The 20,146-nt window shown below is 52.6% G+C and overlaps 2 protein-coding genes across 4 annotated transcripts in view; both read left to right on the top strand.

Moving 5' to 3' along the window:
* The first annotated feature begins 4,242 nt into the window (after positions 1–4,242).
* RCL1 (RNA terminal phosphate cyclase like 1) lies at positions 4,243–17,851 on the top strand. Of its 2 annotated transcripts, none has more exons than XM_061565923.1 (9): positions 4,243–4,354; positions 5,714–5,785; positions 6,668–6,843; positions 7,294–7,368; positions 7,550–7,674; positions 8,129–8,254; positions 11,379–11,535; positions 14,864–14,967; positions 15,698–17,851. In XM_061565923.1, exons 1-9 carry the CDS (start codon positions 4,315–4,317, stop codon positions 15,849–15,851), a joined length of 1,029 nt encoding a protein of 342 aa, XP_061421907.1. In that variant the 5' UTR covers positions 4,243–4,314; the 3' UTR covers positions 15,852–17,851. The 2 variants fall into 2 exon arrangements, with proteins under 2 accessions (XP_061421907.1, XP_061421901.1); XM_061565917.1 differs by lacking the exon at positions 4,243–4,354 and adding an exon at positions 4,819–5,063.
* Positions 17,852–18,738: 887 nt separating this feature from the next.
* The window catches only part of ZNHIT6 (zinc finger HIT-type containing 6), a 41,574-nt gene continuing 40,166 nt past the window's right edge, over positions 18,739–20,146 (top strand). For both annotated transcript variants that reach the window (XM_061565894.1, XM_061565893.1), the window contains exons 1-2: positions 18,739–18,846; positions 20,067–20,132. In XM_061565894.1, the coding sequence (XP_061421878.1) occupies positions 18,806–18,846; positions 20,067–20,132 (107 nt within the window). In that variant the 5' untranslated portion in view covers positions 18,739–18,805. The remainder of the gene's footprint in view (positions 18,847–20,066; positions 20,133–20,146) is intronic.

Raw genomic sequence — 20,146 nt, 5'->3', positions numbered from 1 at the left:
ATGAATTAGTAGGGTCCTGCCAAGTTTTCACAGTAGGGGGGTGCTGTGTGTGATCCAAATTGAGTAACTGGCAGGTAATGTTTCAGCGCTGGGATATTGTGGCCAATACCGGTTGTTACTGTGTGATTTTGCCTTTTAGCTATGGGAGGACACTGGAGAAGCCGGTGGAAAACCCATTCCAGACCACCAGGGGGGCGAGTAATCTCCACACAAGCAGAATCGGAATATTTAGACTGGAGGAATCCGATGAGCTATAAAGCTCTTTCACATATGTTCAGTAGGTACAGGGTAAGAACGTACAAAGAACAAATCAAAAGGGGTGGCGAGATGTTAACTACCTCGCCTGGTATACAAGAGGGTGTAGGTTCGATCCCAAACCTGACGCCTCTATATTTGGAGTTTGCGTGTCTCTCCCCATGGTTTTGTGGATTTTTCTTCTGAGTCCTCCGGGTTTTCCCTCCACATTTAGAATCAACATCACGTGTTTAGAGTATTTGGCTGCTATTCATTTCCACGTGATAAGCCACTTCATTGAGCTATCATTTGTGGCCAGGTCGCTTCTGAAAGAGCTACATAACTCATTGGGCCTTACCTAGTAAAATAAAATAAAAATAGTTTTTGGTTTAGTCAAACCTGGCCTCTTCTTGCTGCGAGGTGCGAGTGTTGCCACTGCACTGCTGCCACCCCTGCCTGCCCTGTTGGTTTGTTTGAAGAGAATAAGTAATATTTAAAAAAATAAAATAAACACGCTTTAATTAAATGTACCATACGAGTAATGGCAGAACTCCACGACTCCAGGACGTGGCCCCGAGGCTTGCCATAACGTAAGGGGGCCGTGGTGATTTACAGCCAACGTCAGTTGAGCGTGGACAATTAGACCCAAGCCAAAACATAACATATAAAAAAGATTGTTTAAAAAATATATATTTTAAACGATAGAATATAGTATTGTCACCAGGATGACATACGTATACCAAGTTTGCAGTCGATACGACATTGGAAAGTGGGTTAAAATTGAGTTACAATATTTGAAGATACGACAACAGTAAGTTAGATAAAAGCGTGTAAAATAATAATAAACAAGCACCCGGATTGAGAATTTGAGGGATGTCGATTGCAATCTTTCTCATGTTCAGGATTGTAAACTAGAGCGGAGAGTGTGTTTGAGTGATGTTTCTCTCTTATGTAAGTGTTCAGTATCCCAATTGTTTTCGATGAATCTGTTGTTGAACGTGTTGAAGTCTCAAGACGGAGGAATCTTGCTACACACACACACACACAAGGTTAGTCAATTCATAATCAACCATTTTGGGTTTAGATCGCGTTATTTATAAATGTGTCGTAACCCTCCACCACCCGACACGGCCAATCAGTAAAAATGTGTCACGTTGACAAATAGTTCACTGCTTTAGCCCACCGGTGTGTTGAAGCCACAACATTTACAATTTGAGTACGACGTTTCGCTGGTAATTGCAACCAGCCTACGTGTTAAACTGAAGGTTAGTCAAGTCGGAAATGTGCTGTGCTAGATGGAGCGAGTCTCAATGTCAACAGCTGAGCGTGCGTGACGAGCAACGAGCAGTTCCAGTAATTGGTGTGCGGGGTAGATACGTGGGAGAGTAACAATCGATAAATAGTGCTAATTATATGCAAACTGATATGTTAGTGTTAGACTCACGAAGCAAACAAGACAAACGAAGAACACTACAAATGAGCTGGGAAAAAACTAGAATCCATGCTTGAATGTGAATGTAGCGATGTAGGATTTGTAATGCATGCCGCCCGATTTTAATTCGCTTTCAGAAAGGGAATGATTCGGGGGGTGAGTGATTCAGACCCGTGGGAAACCCGCGGGCAAGCGGTCGGTCGGGCAGTCAGAACCGACACCGCCAACAATTTCCAGAGCTCTGTGGTCCTACATTGGGATGGTCGACTTCACCGTTCACGAGGGTTAGTTTATAACTGCAGGAGAAAAGCGGAGCGCCCGGAGAAAACTCACACTTTCACTTGCGTGTGTGGCTGGGTAACACGCGGATGGCATACAGATGTAATTTAAACCAGCTTGCTGTACTGCCATCGTACCCCTGGCAAGCCAGGAGTTGGCAACACCGAAACTCACGGGCAGGAAGGGAGTTCCACGAATGTTGAGTGAGACCGGTCTTAAGCTATAAACATTTCCCAGGATGTATTTTATTTAAAACTGGGAACTCTGTACATGTGAGTAACGTGTGTTATTTAAACTAGGAAGTTGCTCGAGCATAGACACAATACGACAAATGGCCAGCCGAGGGCGCTGTCCAAGTTGTAAGAGATTTCCAAAGCACAGCAGTGCGGGGGGAATGAGTAGAACCAGAAGTGAGGTCACCTGCACATGTACAGACTTTACCGAAAACACCTAAGAATATGAATCCTTGCAGTCACGAAAGCTTCAAATCTAGAATGAGCAGGGGCGGTTTCTTCATTAGTGCACCACCAATGTCATTGAACCACAGAGTCACGCTAGCCATCACTGTGCCTTTGGATATAGTCCAATCAGCGTCATGTCACGTTCTGTGGAGTACCGCCTCTTTTTGGGCGATTTCACTCCGGCTGAGAATCGCCCCGAGTGGCCCCATAGACTTACATTCAAAGATGTTTTTTTTCGAACGGCGGGCGCTCCAATGCATTCTCTATGGCTTCCGGGAGGGCTCGCACTAACGTGCTAACGTCATCATACGTAAGCACGTTTCATCCAACAATATAATTTATCGCCACCTAGTGGAATCTTTAATAAAATAAACTTGAGTGGTTTGTTTTAATAGTGAGTATAGAAACAAACAAGATGTATTGTAAGAGTCACTTTATTTTTAATTAATATTAAAGAAGTGAAGTTTGCCTTTACATGCTTAAGCTGTTAATTTATCCATTGCATGGGTGGACCTTATCCTTATCAATCATCCAGACATTTGCCCCCCCTGAGAGATTTTGCAGGAGCCGCCACTGCGCCTGACATTTGTGATGGTGAAACGATCGATTGATGTTTCGGTCGAATCAAATTGTGGAGTACATTTCTAATCGTCGGAGGAGGTTCGTGGTCGCTGCTTCTGTGAAGATCCGCGTCTACTCCTAATGACTTTCTGTGTTACCGGCTAATGGCCCACTGAGCTGTGCAGCTGTTTTTCAGAAGCGACCTGGCCACAAACGATAGCTCAACGAAGTGGATCATCGCGTATAAATGTAGAGCAGCCAAATACTCTAAACGCGTGACGTTGATTCTAAACGTGGAGGAGAAAGTTCAAGTTCATTTATTAGGTATAGCCCTGTGAGCCATTCAGCTCTTGAATCGGGTGCAACCGCAACAAACAAAAAACAAAACATGAACAAAAAACATCTTAAAGTGAATATGTGACTAAGTGCAAACAGAAAATCCAAGAAAAGACAGCAAAAATATTGCAGAAAAACACCGTACACAAACGCTGTGCAAAAATCTCAGTGGGATGCAAGTCAGACAACAACAACCACAAGACAGCTTAGATTAAGGCCATCAGTCTAACTCTGTACTACAACAACACAAACATGGCTAAACCAATACACTTTTCGAAATCACCAAAATAAACCCATGAAAGTCAAACAACAACAACAACAACCACAAGACAACTTAGATTAAGGCCACAGAGAGAGAGAAAGACACGCAAACTCCAAATATCCAGCAGCAGCAGCAGGCGTCAGGGTCGGGATGGACCCCACGACCCTCCCCCCCCGAAGTCGTCGACGTCTTGCCGCTCGTCAGGCGCCACGCGTGTCACTTCGCATCCGCCGTCTTCTAATAAATGTTTATTTGCCCTCTTCGTTCACTCCGTGTCGTTGTTGTTGTATCGATCGTGTCGGCTCGTTAGCGCCGTCGCAATGACGCCGCTCGCTCCCGGGGGCGCCGGGAAGAAGAACCACAGACGGCAACAGTTCAGCAGCGAGGAGCCGGCGATAAATTACTCCCCTCCAAGCTCTGCAGTCCTCTCTACACGTGAAAGTGCAATTGGCCATTTAATGAATAAGTTACACGGAGGGTGACTGCTCCTGGACGCCCACACACGGGCAGGGAGCTTCACGGCGTCTGTGGTCAGCAGCTGCGGCGTCTTCACCGTCGGCGGCGCCCCCCCCCGGGGGCTCGCGGCCCCCCCGGGGGCTCGCGGCCCCCCCGGGGGCTCGCGGCCCCCCCGGGGGCTCGCGGCCCCCCCGGGGGCTCGCGGCCCCCCCGGGGGCTCGCGGCCTCCCCGGGGGCTCGCGGCGCGGGCAGCGACATCCGCGGCACTGCCGCAGCAGCGAGCAAGACGCGCAATGAAACGACGTAGCACGCGACATATCGCGACATCGCACGGTACAGAACGATATAATATTGAGCGATATAGCACAAGATATCACCATTTCGCACGAAACATTGACGCATATCACAAAATACCCCACAGTATAAAGCGACGTATCGCGATATAACACGATGTACTGTATATAACACGATGTACTGTATATAACACGATGCACTGTATATTACACGATGTACTGTATATAACACGATGTACTGTATATATCACGATGTACTGTATATATCACGATGTACTGTATATAACACGATGCACTGTATATATCACGATGTACTGTATATAACACGATGCACTGTATATTACACGATGTACTGTATATAACACGATGTACTGTATATAACACGATGCACTGTATATAACACGATGTACTGTATACAACACGATGTACTGTATATCGCGATATATCGCGGCGACCCCGTGGAGACGGGGTTAGCCGCGCGGGCCGTGACGTCACGCGACCTCTGACCCCACGGCGCCACACGTGGTTGTTACTGTACGCGCCGCCACGTGCCTCTCCGTCTCCCCTGGCTCCCCGCGTCTCCCCGCGCCTCTCTCATTCGCCCTGCGTCTCGCTCGTCTCCATGGAGTCTCGCCTCCGATACTCGGGCTCCGCGTGGCTCAGGCCGCGCCTCGTCCTCTCCGTGCTGAGCGGCCGCAGCGTGACCATCAGCGCCGTGAGGGCGCGGGGCTCCGAGCCGGGGCTGGCGGGTGAGGAGGTGGAGGAGGGAGTGAGATCCCGAGCGTGAGACTCCGCGGAGACACTGGGATACGTGGGCCCCACTGTGGCCAGACGTTATCTCCCGCGTCTGGTATTCAGGAGATCGTTGGTTCGACCGTGACGCCTGTTGTATATTTGTAGTTTGCGTGTCTCTCTGCCCGTGATCGCGTGTAATTTTCTCCGAGTCCTCCGGTTGTTTACTCCACATTTAGAATCAACATCACGCATTTAGAGTATTTGGCTGTTATAAATGTCCACGTCGTGAGCCACTTTGTTGAGCTGTCATTTGTGGCCAGGTCGCCTCTGAAAGAGCTACAGAGCTCGGTGGGCCTTACCTGGTAAAATAAAAACAGGACCCTGCGGGGTGGGCTGGTAGGAACGAATAACCAAATAATATAAACATAATGTATTATTACACTTGTTTAGCCAGGAAAGCCCCACTGAGTCTAAAGGTTTTTGTAGGGTCCTGCCAAGTGTTTGCAGTAGGGGGCGATGTTGCTACACGGACGGACGGACGGACGAAATAATCTATTGTAGGCTGGTCCACTTCGTTCCTACCAGTATAATGCTTTTGAGAAGTTGTAACTCAGCAGGGTTGCCACTGCCACGAGCGAATTAACTTCCCCGTGTTTTTCTCCAGATTTTGAAGTCAGTCTCATTCGATTGCTGGACAAGATCACAAACGGCTCCCGCATCGACATCAACGAGACAGGTGGGCTGGAGTCGCCTTCGTGATAATCATCGCCATCGTTGTCAGCCATGGTCTATCCACTTCTGAATGAAGGCCTCCCCAAGCTGTCGGCATCTGCATGTTCTCTATGTTGAACTTATTTTGCACCGTACGTAGCCAGCAGTGCTTACCGCTCCACCTCCTCGGTGGACGCCCCTTCTCGAGCGCGTTGTACCATCCTCGGCCGCCATTCCGTTGTTAGTCTTCACCATCGTCCCGTGCAGCCGTGGTGCGTCCCGCACAAGCCCCGCAATTCGCGTCTCTCGAGTTTGGGTGACGTCATTAACCCCACTATGGGGACCTCATTTGCCAGTAAAAATATGATAATTGGTTCTTTACCCTTCTATCCTTGCAAAAAGGTGTCAGTTTTGTTGCCAGATAGAAGGGTAAAGAACCAATTGTCATTAACCCCGTGCACTGTCAATCATCCACCAGTTCCTCGCGTCTTTATATAATTCTAAGCGCGTTGTTTATCCGTGCTTTGCGCACGCTTTAGGTTTTTGTTCTCTGTTTTCATTCGTGACCCACGTTCCTAAACTGCATGCGCTTGTGTGTGGAGAGCGGTAGTGTAGTGGTTAGTGCTGGAATATGCTACGAACTCAGTGACCAGAGTTTTATTCCCGCTCACGGCCAACACCAGTGACGATTATCTGAGCCGGTTCTAGGCCTCCCCTAGGTCGACTCAGCCGCAAATGAGTACCCGGTGCGATGTGTAAACATTGCCACTGGGGAGACAAAGGCAGTCGGGCGTGGTGCTGGCCACCCACCCCCTCATGTGCCGTACCGGCCTTCATAGGTACTCGCTAACAACACTTGCCCCAACAGTATTTTAAGGCTATACGGGGGATCTTTGTCTTTGTGTAGGCACGATGTTGCGCTTCCATCCCGGGTTGCTGTGGGGTGGCCCCGTGGAGCACGAGTGTCCGGCCTCACGCAGCGTCGGCTACTTCCTGGAGGCGCTGCTCTGCCTGGCGCCGTTTTGCAAGACGCCACTGAGAGCCTCGCTAGCGGGCGCGACCAGTGGCACGCACGACCCCTCCGTGCGTCACACGCACAGAAGCACACACACGCACGCGCAAAACAACAACAGCCGCCAATCGTAACAAGGCTAGGTGCACTTTCAGTCAATGTGAAGCGTCGAAGGCTTCAAATTTGACTGGAAGATGCACACCTGCGCTCCCCCACTGTGCTGTGTTTTACCACCTGGCGCTCTGCTCGTGAGCATTTGCTCCTCTGCGGTTGTTGGAGGGCGACTTCCTCCCAATTGTTGAGTAGCATTTGTCTCGAGCCTCCTCCACAGAGGCTGATCTTGACATCGCTGGTACTAGCCATCGCCAATTCCACTCAGTGCCACATTCTCCTGTACCACATCAGCCCATCTCTTCTCGTTGGTTGACGTCACCACTTCGGTGCACGTGTTGTCGTGATGTCGCCGTGTGGTGTGACGTCGATGTGTGTGGTGTCATGACGTCGCCACCTCTCCCATGTAGGTGGATGTGATCAAGGCCACGGCGCTGCCTCTGCTCCGCCGGTTCGGGATTGGGGAGGTCGGACTGGATCTGCAGGTAAACGAGGCCACGTTGTGGTGCACAGCGCGAACACAACACCTGGGTTCGATTCCCATATCAGGCACCGTTCTGTGTGCAGTTTATATGTTCTCACCTTGTACTGTGTGAGTGAGTGTGTCGCTCCGTGCTCATGGCTCCCCACGTGTGTCACTCCGTGTGTGTCGCTCCCCGTGTGTAGGTGCTGCGGAGGGGCATGGCCCCGGGAGGTGGGGGGTTGGTGCTGTTCTGCTGCCCTGTGCGGCGCCACCTCAAGCCCCTGCAGCTCACGCAGCCGGGGAAGATTAAGCGCATCCGCGGAGTGGCGTATCCTGCTCACCCACCAGCACTCACCACCAGCACTCACCAGTCAGCACTCACCAGCCAACACTCACCAGTATCAATCACCAGCGAGTCCTCACCACCACTCACCAGCCAGCACTAGCCACCACCACTCACCATCCAGCACTAACCACCATCACCGCTCACCACCACTGCCCACCACCACCACTCACCAGCTAGCACTCACCAGCACCACTCACCAGCCAGCACTAACCACCACCACTGCTCACGACCATCGCTCACCACCACCACTCACCAGCCAGCACTCACCAGCCAACACTCACCAGTACCACTCACCAACCAGTGTTTACCAGCACTACTCACCAGCCAGCACTAACAACCACCACCACCACTCCAAACCAGCACTATCCACCACCGCTAACCACCACCACTCATTGTCTGTTGTTAGCGAGGTTAATTTCCTTAGCGTGCGCCACAGCTTCGGCACGCGGGTGTCTCCCCAAGTGTCCAACCGCCTGGTGGAAGCGGCACGCGGAGTCCTCAACCGCTTCCTACCCGACATCTACATCCACACGGACCACCGCAAGGGGGCACAGGCGGGGAGGCAAGACCCTCAGTCACACACACGGGCGCCAGCGCCACCCCGACCGCCTCCCAGTCACACACACGGGCGCCAGCACCACCCCGACCGCCTCCCAGTCACACACACGGGCGCCAGCACTACCCCGACCGCCTCCCAGTCACACACACGGGCGCCAGCGCCACCCCGACAGCCTCCCAGTCACACACACGGGCGCCAGCACCACCCCGACCGCCTCCCAGTCACACACACGGGCGCCAGCACTACCCCGACCGCCTCCCAGTCACACACACGGGCGCCAGCACCACCCCGACCGCCTCCCAGTCACACACACGGGTGCCAACACCACCCCGACCGCCTCCCAGTCACACACACGGGTGCTAGCACCACCCCGACAGCCTTCCAGTCACACACACGGGTGCCAGCACCACCCCGACCGCCTCCCAGTCACACACACGGGCGCCAGCACCACCCCAACTGCCTCCCAGTCACACACACGGGCGCCAGCACCACCCCGACCGCCTCCCAGTCACACACACGGGCGCCAGCACTACCCCGACCACCTCCCAGTCACACACACGGGTGCCAGCGCCACCCCGACCGCCTCCCAGTCACACACACGGGCGCCAGCACCACCCCGACCGCCTCCCAGTCACACACACGGGCGCCAGCACCATCCCGACCGCCTCCCAGTCACACACACGGGTGCCAGCGCCACCCCGACCGCCTCCCAGTCACACACATGAGCACCAGCGCCACCCCGACAGCCTCCCAGTCACACACACGGGCGCCAGCGCCACCCCGACCGCCTCCCAGTCATACACGGGCGCCAGCACCACCCCGACAGCTTCCCAGTCACACACACGGGCGCCAGCACCACCCCGACAGCCTCCCAGTCACACACACGGGCGCCAGCGCCACCCCGACAGCCTCCCAGTCACACACACGGGCGCCAGCACCACCCCGACCGCCTCCCAGTCACACACACGGGCGCCAGCGCCACCCCGACCGCCTCCCAGTCACACACACGGCCGCCAGCACCACCCCAACCGCCTCCCAGTCACACACACGGCCGCCAGCACCACCCCGACAGCCTCCCAGTCACACACATGGGCACCAGCGCCACCCCGACAGCCTCCCAGTCAGACACACGGGTGCCAGCACCACTCCGACCGCCTCCCAGTCACACACACGGGTGCCAGCACCACTCCGACCGCCTCCCAGTCACACACATGGGCACCAGCGCCACCCCGACAGCCTCCCAGTCACACACATGGGCACCAGCGCCACCCCGACAGCCTCCCAGTCACACACACGAGCGCCAGCGCCACCCCGACCGCCTCCCAGTCACACACACGGGCGCCAGCACCACCCCGACAGCCTCCCAGTCACACACACGGGCGCCAGCGCCACCCCGACAGCCTCCCAGTCACACACACGGGCGCCAGCGCCACCCCGACAGCCTCCCAGTCACACACACGGGCGCCAGCGCCACCCCGACCGCCTCCCAGTCACACACACGGGTGCCAACACCACCCCGACCGCCTCCCAGTCACACACACGGGTGCTAGCACCACCCCGACAGCCTCCCAGTCACACACACGGGTGCCAGCACCACCCCGACCGCCTCCCAGTCACACACACGGGCGCCAGCACCACCCCGACTGCCTCCCAGTCACACACACGGCCGCCAGCACCACCCCAACCGCCTCCCAGTCACACACACGGCCGCCAGCACCACCCCGACAGCCTCCCAGTCACACACATGGGCACCAGCGCCACCCCGACAGCCTCCCAGTCAGACACACGGGTGCCAGCACCACTCCGACCGCCTCCCAGTCACACACACGGGTGCCAGCACCACTCCGACCGCCTCCCAGTCACACACATGGGCACCAGCGCCACCCCGACAGCCTCCCAGTCACACACATGGGCACCAGCGCCACCCCCACAGCCTCCCAGTCACACACACGAGCGCCAGCGCCACCCCGACCGCCTCCCAGTCACACACACGGGCGCCAGCACCACCCCGACAGCCTCCCAGTCACACACACGGGCGCCAGCGCCACCCCGACAGCCTCCCAGTCACACACACGGGCGCCAGCGCCACCCCGACAGCCTCCCAGTCACACACACGGGCGCCAGCGCCACCCCGACAGCCTCCCAGTCACACACACGGGCGCCAGCACCACCCCGACAGCCTCTCAGTCACACACACGGGTGCCAGCACCACTCCGACAGCCTCCCAGTCACACACACGGGCGCCAGCACCACTCCGACAGCCTCCCAGTCACACACACGGGCGCCAGCGCCACCCCGACAGCCTCCCAGTCACACACACGGGCGCCAGCGCCACCCCGACAGCCTCCCAGTCACACACACGGGCGCCAGCGCCACTCCGACAGCCTCCCAGTCACACACACGGGCGCCAGCACCACCCCGACAGCCTCCCAGTCACACACACGGGCGCCAGCGCCACCCCGACCGCCTCCCAGTCACACACACGGGCGCCAGCTCCACCCCGACAGCCTCCCAGTCACACACACGGGCGCCAGCACCACCCCGACAGCCTCCCAGTCACACACACGGGCGCCAGCACCACCCCGACAGCCTCCCAGTCACACACACGGGCGCCAGCACTACCCCGACCGCCTCCCAGTCACACACACCGCCGCCAGCACCACCCCGACCGCCTCCCAGTCACACACACCGCCGCCAGCACCACCCCCGACCGCCTCCACAGGTGCCAGGCAGTGATGCGTCCCAGCGGTAGCGTGTTCGCCGCTCCTTGTAGAGGTTCGTGGTTCAACTCCGGCAGGCCATCTCGGTTATTACTGCAGATGGATTAACCGTAAAATACCGTTTGCTGTCTTAATTCGCATTGGACGTGAAAGAGGCCGTGGCATCATTCATGTCCTCCTGGACATCTGTGAGAAAAGAGCTTTGTAGCTCATCGGATTCCTCCAGTATACATAAATATTTGAGGAGGCCATTGTGTTCCGGTGTCATGAAAAATAACACCAGAAATTAATCAATTGGGATGACGAAACATCGCCCCTTCCCCCTTACTACTGTGAAAACTTGGAAAAGCCCTTCCGGCAAAGGCTTTCTTGGGCATGGCGGTGACGACACGGCTCCGCTCCCTCAGGTCGCCGGGGTTCGGGATCTCGCTCGTCGCCGAAACCACAGAGGGGTGTTTCCTGAGTGCGGAGTCAACCTCCACTCCGGGGGGAGAAGGCCCCCCCAGCATCCCGGAGGACCTGGGCGGGGACTGCGCCCGGCTGCTGCTGGAGGAGATCTACAGGGTGAGTGGCGGCGTTGCTCCTCCTGCGCATCACCCGGGGCTCCACAAACAGTGTGAGGTATCGCCGCGACAGTGACCTCGGTGAATGCCCCTGGCGCGGGTTCTCAGTCGTGGCTCGGCCTCGGGGTGGAGCTACTTGGCCGCTTCCAGAGGGGCGTGGGTGGCTCAGCCATGGCTCGGGCTCCGGCTCCTGCTCAGATACAGTCATACCTCGGTATATGACCGCTTTGGAATACGTCGAATTTGGTATACGTCGTGTTTTGACGAGAAAAAAATGTCTTGGGATACGATGTCTTGCTTGGGATACGACGTGCTTGCTAGAACTTGTATGGATCGGGATGAGTCACCGCGTACCCGCGTATACTCCGTTCCTCACCACCATCCTCGTAGGCTATCAACTCCTCTCAGCAAGGTAAAGTGATGTTAATTTTATTTATTTATGCATTTATTTTAATTTATGCATTTTAGTAATAAGTAGTGTCTAAATTATTTTATACACACCTCATTAATGTATAATATGCCATATAAAATATCGTTTCTTATACTCTGGAACGGATTATTTCCTTTGCCTTTATTTCTTATGGGAAAAATTCTTTGGTATACGTCATTTTCGGTATAAGTCCTACCTTCTGGAACAAATTAACGACATATACCGAGGTACCACTGTATTAGGAAACCACTGGAGCTACGCACTTTTGAATCTGATTAGTTTGTCGTCGTTCCCCCGCACCTCTGGTGAGCATGGTTGGCTACGTACGGTTCGAAATAAGTTCAGCATACTTAAGTACAGACAGCTCATGAGAAGCCTGAGTGTGCCTGGGACCAGGCTCAGAGCTGGCTCAGAGCTGGCTCAAGTGCATAGCTTTCAGCCAGCTCGCTTGAGCCAGAGCTGAGCCTGAGGTGAGCCTTGATGAAGAATGTGGATCTCAAGAACTGGTGTGACCCACCACCTCCACGGAGCCGTCGCTGAAGCCTTCGTCTCTGACTGAACAATCGCTGCTGCTGCCACACAGAGCAGACACGTGGCCTGAGATGCAATCCTGCTTCTGTTGCTGCACTCACGCAGGGTGCAGCACCGAGCTCCTGCCTCACTGCACTCCACAGAATTCACCGATTCACTCCAGTCACTCACTCACCGGTGGCCGCTCGCCCCATCGCGACTACCATGGTTGCCGTTCCCTTATCCTTCACCCATTGATTCCTCCACCTGTCTTGAGAACTCGGTCTATCAGATACTGTTTTATCTCATCCACACACGACAGCTCACAACAACAACACTCACCCATCTTCTTGGTTCTTTCGGTAAAGTCACGTAGAAGGGAAGTAATAAAATAATAAAAATAAAACATAATCTTATCGACAGACATGTTCTTCACCTGAGGACGGCTGCTTGCATTGTGGCCGAAACGTCGTGAGAATTATTTTATTATGTTTTATTTTTATTATTTTATTACTTCCCTTCTACGTGACTTTACCGAAAGAACCAAGAAGATGAATCCCTGCAGTCACGAAAGCTTTAAATTGAAATTTAACACTCACCCACTTGCCCTCTCACCACACTGCAGGTTACAACAACAAAGACAAAAATCCCCCGTATAGCCTTGACATACTGTTGGGGCAAGGGCGGTATAAGCGAGCACCTATGAAGGGGGTGGGTGGCCAGCTCCACGCCCGGCTGCCTTTGTCTCGCGAGTGGCGATGTTTACACACACTGAACCAGGTACTCATTTGATGCCGTGTCGACCTAGAAGAGGCCCAGGACTGGTTCAGATAATCGCCACTGTTGGCCGTAAGTGCGCTAACTGCGACATCACCCACTCACTCGCCACACTAAAGTTCAGCTGATTTCTCTTTCTCCTGCTTCCCTCTCACTGCTCCACTCGGAAATTCCCTCTGCCATAATCACAATCATCGTCTCTTTCCCCCCCTCCTTCCCCCATGATAACCTTGCTCAGTAGAAGAAACGCGTTAACTCTTCGTAATTATAACTTTGAAAAGTTCTCAACGCATTTCTCAATAACACCGTGGGGGGGCCTTGAAAGAAAAAATTATAATCGGCGACGTTTTGAGCAATGGCTCTTCTTCATAGCACACAGAGAGGCGGGGGGGGGGTAGAGAGGTGATGGCGCATGGGTGATAAGAGTCGGAGACTGCACGAGTTTATGCCCGGGGGGGCCCTGTTGAAAAATGTATTTTTAAAATGTTATGGGATCCCAGTTATATAAGGCGCCACTGGCAATGCCACATCAACAAATTCACGTATTGGTGGTGAACTGGCGGTGCACTGGCGGTGCTCGGTATAAAAAAATTAAATACAAATTTTCGGAAAAAAATATTTTCTTTCCCGTGATTCGTAACCCCGGTCAGATAATCCTGCGGGGTGGTGCATCAAAATCAGTTCCCACAATGTCGAGTCAGTCGGAAGACAAACGTTACGTGAGCGGCTGAACACAAAGCTTCACAGTCTGTTGCCATATAGCAGCATCCAGCCTGATAACGATTGGCTGCTCCGTGCTCCATAGGCAGATTTGACTCCTCGTGCCCTGACTTGGTCGGACGGTTCCTCGATTTTAACAGACCCAAATCACTGGTAAATTGATAACAGATTTGCTGATTAAAATTTAGATTTCAGACTGTTTTATGAGGACTGGTGTGTTATGCTGCAACGGTGTACTGCCAATACCTCCCAATACACTTTGTGATCAACGTTGGTATTGCTGGGTGGCGCTTACCGTTTTACATTTTGTGGCTTTTGGGTCCTGGCTTGGCATCTGTGTTTTGAAAAAAAGAATGCCCCTTGGTGTGAGGAGACCACGATGAATGTTGTTGCCTGGGAGAGGGAGCATAAAGCATCATCGCACAAACTCCGGACATCCTCCCGGCAACAGCGGCTTTAGGCTGGCCTTCGATCAAAGACGGTCGCCGCCATCGCTCGCATTTGGATGCACTTCAGCGGCCGTCTGGAACACTCTTCCGATATTAGGAAGTCGCAGGAGCTATGCACTTTTCTTTTATTGAGGCAATGCGCGGGCCCATTAGATTGCATTGTGATGAACATACACACGGTCAACAAACTAAACCGGTTATAAAAAGCAGGGGAAAGAAAGATGGGAAACGAACCCACTGCCTCAAGGAGCTATGCACTTTTAATCATCTAGATTGCAAACTTATTTTGAACTGCTTTTTGTGTTTAGTTTGTTGTCCTTCCCCCATGCACCTCCGATGACCACGGTTGGCTACGTACGACGAGAAAGAAGTTCAACATATACATGCGCACTTACAACTTGACGACGATCTTTAACGTGACGATGTGGCTGTGTCGTGTTTAGGGCGGGTGTGTGGACTCGACCAATCAGAGTCTGGCGCTCCTATTCATGGCCCTGGGCCAGCAGGATGTGTCAAAGCTCCTTCTGGGCCCTCTTTCTCCACACACGTGAGTGTGCACACACAAATCAGAATATTTCTACTGGAGGAATCCGGTGAGCTATAAATATATTTTTCACAGACATCTAGTATTCACAGATGTCCAACACGGAGATCCCCTCCACATGGCCTACACCAGGCTGGTGGAGGCCAGTCCTGGTTAAGCGAAGCGTGTGTTGCGCAGCCATGTCACAAAGGCGCCATTTTTCACAGACGGCTGTAAGTCTTCCAGTTGTGGGGCCATGTTGCTAAGTGCAATCCACGTTGAGTGCTTTGCTAAGCCGTTAGAATTCAAGTAGACCATTGCGTGTAGGCGTCGCGGTCAAAAGTTTGCCAAATTCGAAAAATGCCACCGAAATTGACTCAATCGAGATCACAAACACAGCAGCAGAAACATTGCCCCCGCCCCCAGGACCCTTCTGAAAAACAGCCTTGGGACTCCATGTGGCTTTCCTGGGTCAACAAGCTGGGTACACGATGGCCCATTCGTTTCGAATGACATCGCGGGATCTTTTTAACGTCCACCGCGAGCGAAGAGGATGGCTTGACGGAATAATTTTTATGGTCAATCTGTGAGACTATGACCGCAGTATTAACCAGGGCGGCCCAGCAGGTTTAGATCGCTAACCTCTGCAACGAGCGCGGAGAACACCCTCCCCCCCCCCTCCGAAACGGGTTGGTGCCGGCCGTTTAAAACCGCGCGCGTGCTGCGCCCCCATCTCTCCGTTCCCTTCCGGCAGAGTCGGGTTCCTCCGCCACCTGCGGGACTACTTCTCTGTCACGTTCAAGCTGGAGCCGCGCGCGGTCGAGGAGGGAGACAAGAAGGGAGGCGACAAGGTCCTGCTCACGTGCGTCGGCATAGGCTTCTCCAACCTCAGCAAGACGGTCTCTTAAAGAGCCTGAGCTGGCCTGAGCCAGCTTGCGCCAGAACTCTGTTGACTGTCAGATTAAATTCTCCAGGGCGGCTGGTTGGCAGCGCAGTGGTGACGTCCCTCACGGCAAGAAAGCGCGCCTGGGTTTTAGAATCAGAATATTTATTTATAGGAATCCAATGAGCTATGAAGCTCTTTTTCGCAATGTCCAGTAAGGGCAAGTCAGAACGTTACATTAACAAACAAAACAGAAACACGATAGGAGTGCAAAGTATTAGAAAGGTAAGCAAAATCACAAAAAAATCTACAAAATTGAACCATTTTTATTTTATCAGGTAAGTCCTACTGAGTTTTTAGCGTTTCAAAAGTGATAGCTCAACGAAGTGACTTATGTGAGAACTTATAGCAGCCAAATCATCTAAATCTAAACGCGTGTTTCTAAATGTGGACGGAAAAACCAGAGGACCCGGAGAAAAAATCCACGTGACCACGGGGAGAAAGAGGCACGCAAACTCCAAATATATAGCAGCAGGCATCAGGGTGGGGATCGAACCCCCAACCTGCATACCAGACAAGGAAGATAACATCATGCCACCGTGCTGCCCATTAAATAAAAAATTAAGTATATAAGTACAAATGTCATGTACATCAGTTTCCAAGCTTGGGAAAGGCTGCAAAATTACAAAATGAGTCCCAGACCACACCAAGACAGCACGCAGCCCCTCAATACAATTTAACATTCAAATGTAACTATCAATACGTGGCTAAGGATCAAAGTTATAAATCACATTGGCAAATATGGCTGTATCCAGCACTAATCTTTTGCTTCAGAATATTTGTTTAAGATTTCTGATGTGAAGGGAGCAAACAAGGTTGTTCCAAAACGTTGTGCTGCAACTTCAAAGGCTTTGTCACGTATTCCAATTCTTATTCTTGGGATAGATAAAAGGAATTAGATGGACGTCTTGGATTTGACAATGGAGTTAATGAATTAGCTCAGCAGAGCACAGATTTGTCAATTAGGATTTATTGGATTAACAGGGTCCAACGTAGGTTTATTTTTGCATCAAGTGATGTTGAGATTGGATTTTAAGTACAGATCACAATGGTGGGTTCTGTATGGTACATCCAGTGCAAATCGAAAGAACGATGAAGTGGGTTTAGTCTGTTTCGTCATTCATTAGCTGATCTGTACGCAATGTCAGCAGTCAAAACTCCACGCCTTTTTGTATGGAGCTTGTGTATTCTCCCCGTTCTGTGTGGGTTTCCTCCCAAAGCAATTTTTTACTGGCATTGGCCAAACATCCCAATGCTAAAAAATACTTGAAAATTACTCTTTTGGGATCACACACAACAGCAGCATTACCAATTTATTGCCAACACTTGGCAGCACCTTCCTGAAAAATGATCTTGAGACTCGGTGAATCAAAATGTACCTCGGGCTCCCAGCATGCGCGTCCAGCCCCGTGTGTGTGAATGTGTGAGGGGTGCTGTCAGAATTGTCAAGGTTGCGCATGATGTGTTTACGCATGATGTGTTTACGCATTTTTCTTACACCCAAAAGCCACACTGGTAGCGTCGAACTTCAGCATCGTTGATTGAACACGAGCAACACTGGGCTAGTTTTGACATTTGGTGTTTCATTAGTAGCCAGGTTTGCTTGAGCCATTGTTTTAATAAAAGCAAATACCTGGACTGGTTTAGACATTTAGTGTCTCGTCAACAGGTCAGGCTCGTGTAAAACAATTAGGGTGAACTGCCAGAAGTTTATAGGCAAAGACCGTCTCTGTGGGGTATGGGTGCTAGTCTGACACAAAGTGCAACTGCATAATTATGTAATGCATAACAAGATAATATCGGCGTCGCTGTGGAGAAGATGAATAACGCCACGGGCAGAGGGGAGACGCCACCCCCTCATCTGCGCGGTCTTCCTTCGCGAGGGTCCAACAGCAGCAGTTGGGGCGCCGTGCTGCCCCTTCGACTCGCGGAGCGAGCGTTGTAATAAAGCTGTTTGCTTTCTTACACTTGCTTGGTGTTTGTTGGTACCGGCTGTAAATGTGGTTGGTGGTGGTTGTATGGGAAGCGGTAGTGTAGTGGTTCGCGCTGCGCTACGAACCTGGCGACCAGAGTTCGATTCCAGCTATTTATTGTAGATCTCAACCGGTCCTGGGCCGAGTACCGAGTGTGATGTGTTACCATTGGTTATGGTGGTGATGGTTGTGGTGATGATGATGATGATGGAGTCTGTGCATGTTAGGCCAGACGAGGATGCCCGCACCCTTCCCTGTCTTGTTCAACTGCCGCGCTGGGAGGGGGGATCGAACGTCCACTCTCAAGTCCATTGCGCTGTCAGCATTCCACCACTGGCAGCTCCCTTCATATAATATTTATTTTATTTTTTCTATATATAAGGGAAATTTGTGAATGTGTCTGTTCGAAATGTTTAGCATACTTCTCGACATGCAACAAACTTGAAATTTGGCATGTGTGGAGTATCCAGACTGTACACAATGCAAAAAGTATAAAAAATGACTTTTGCATTTTGGGGGGGGGGGCGCAATAATGGATATATTTTGCACGGCAAGTGAGCGGTGACGTCCCATCTGTGATGTCACCCGCATGCAGCAGCGTTACGCAATGTGCCTGCTGACGTCATCCCCCCCCCACCCTCCGCGTCGGCCGTGTATTAATCCAAGACAAGAATCCAAGTCTCGGGCGAAGCCGGGTAGTAAAGCTAGTTTATGAATAAATAAATAAATAAATACATTTCCTTCGTTATGTCTTGCTATATATGTGTATGCAGCAACTATATATCTATGAAGAAAAATATCTCTAAATATATTTGCAATATAAAGTTCGTGAGAAAAACCGATAACCGGTTTTTTAATCGGTTACCGGAAATGGAAGAGGCGACCCCAGGGGAGGAGCCAGGCTCGTCACCACGTGCCACGACCGCGCATCACGTGACGGCGAGCAATGGCGGCGCCCATAAGCTACCACGCTGAGCAGAACGAAGGGTGAGAGGCAGAGACACTCGCAGAGGCACACTCAGACTCTCACACTCGCAGACACTCGCATTCATAGAGACAACTCGGACTCGTAGAGACACACTGAGACACAAAAAAACAAAGACCCCCGTATAGCCTTAACAGACTGTAGGGGCAAGTTCTGTTAGCGAGTACCTATGAAGGCCGGAAAAGTACACGAGGGGGTGGGTGGCCAGCACCACGCCCGACCGCCTTTGTCTCCCCAGTGGCGATGTTTACACACCACACCAGGTACTCATTTGAGGCTGAGTCGACCTAGGGGAGGCCCAGGACCGGTTCAGATAATCGTCACTGGTGTTGACCATGAGCGGGAATCAAACCCGGGTCGCCAGGCTCATAGCGCAGCGCGCTAACCGCTACACTACCACTCCCACACACTGAGAACCATTCGTAGAGACACGCACATCGATCCACTCACACTCATAGATCCACCGTCTCTCGTAAAGACAAAAAATCCGCGTATAGCATAATCTGACTGTTGGGGCAAGTGCTGTTAGCGAGCACTTTTGAAGACCGGCACGGTCCACGAGGTGGGTGGGAATCGAACCCGGATCGACAGTTTCGTATCGCAGCGCGTTAACCGCTGCACTACCGCTCCCCATAGACTCACACCCATTGAGACACCGTCTCTCGTGGAGAAACTCATAAAGACACGCTGACTCGTAGAGACATTGTGGTGGAGAAACACACTCATAGACACTCAGAGAGAGAGTACTCAGAGACAGTAAGATCCCCCGCATAAACTTAACAGACTGTTGGGGCGAGTGCTGTTAGCGAGCACCTATAAAGGCCAACACGGTACACGAGGCGTTGGCTGCCCAGCACCACGCCCGACCGCCTTTGTCTCCCCAGTGGCGATTAGTTTACACGCCGCACCAGATACTCGTTTTGAGTCTGAGTCGACCTAGGGGCGGCCCAGAACCGGCTCTGGACCGACTCAGATACTCGTCACTGGTGTTGGCCGTGAGCTGGAATCGAACTCGGGTCGCTGCACCCCACATTAACACGCACCCATCGAGACGCACTGGTTCTTATGCCCTTGCGCTTGTAATTTTTTGTTGACCCAGGTCTGTTTTGCCAGATGAGAGTTCTCACCTGGTAAACTCGGTGTGTGTCTGTGGTGTGTGTCTGTGGTGTGTGTCTGCGGTGTGTGTCTGCGGTGTGTGTCTGTGGTGTGTGCTCTTGGGCAGCTGTGAGGTTTGCGCAGAGGCCCTCGCCAAGTACCGCTGCCCGTGCTGCTTGCTGCGCTCCTGCAGGTGAGAGTGGCGCC

The sequence above is a fragment of the Lethenteron reissneri genome, chromosome 5, assembly GCF_015708825.2.
Source record: "Lethenteron reissneri isolate LAM-NWPU_2019-01 chromosome 5, ASM1570882v1, whole genome shotgun sequence".
Classification (NCBI taxonomy): Eukaryota; Metazoa; Chordata; class Hyperoartia; order Petromyzontiformes; family Petromyzontidae; genus Lethenteron; species Lethenteron reissneri.
The sequence above is the reverse complement of the archived record's forward strand: the minus strand, read 5'-3'. Positions and strand labels throughout refer to the sequence as shown.

Bases quoted from the DNA above. Each gene is read 5' to 3' on its own strand.
- RCL1 (XM_061565917.1), top strand. From the start codon at position 4,937: ATGGAGTCTCGCCTCCGATACTCGGGCTCCGCGTGGCTCAGGCCGCGC. The intron at 5,786-6,667 runs GTGGGCTGGAGT...GTCTTTGTGTAG, and splicing joins CATCGACATCAACGAGACAG to GCACGATGTTGCGCTTCCAT. The intron at 6,844-7,293 runs GTGCGTCACACG...TCTCCCATGTAG, and splicing joins GTGGCACGCACGACCCCTCC to GTGGATGTGATCAAGGCCAC.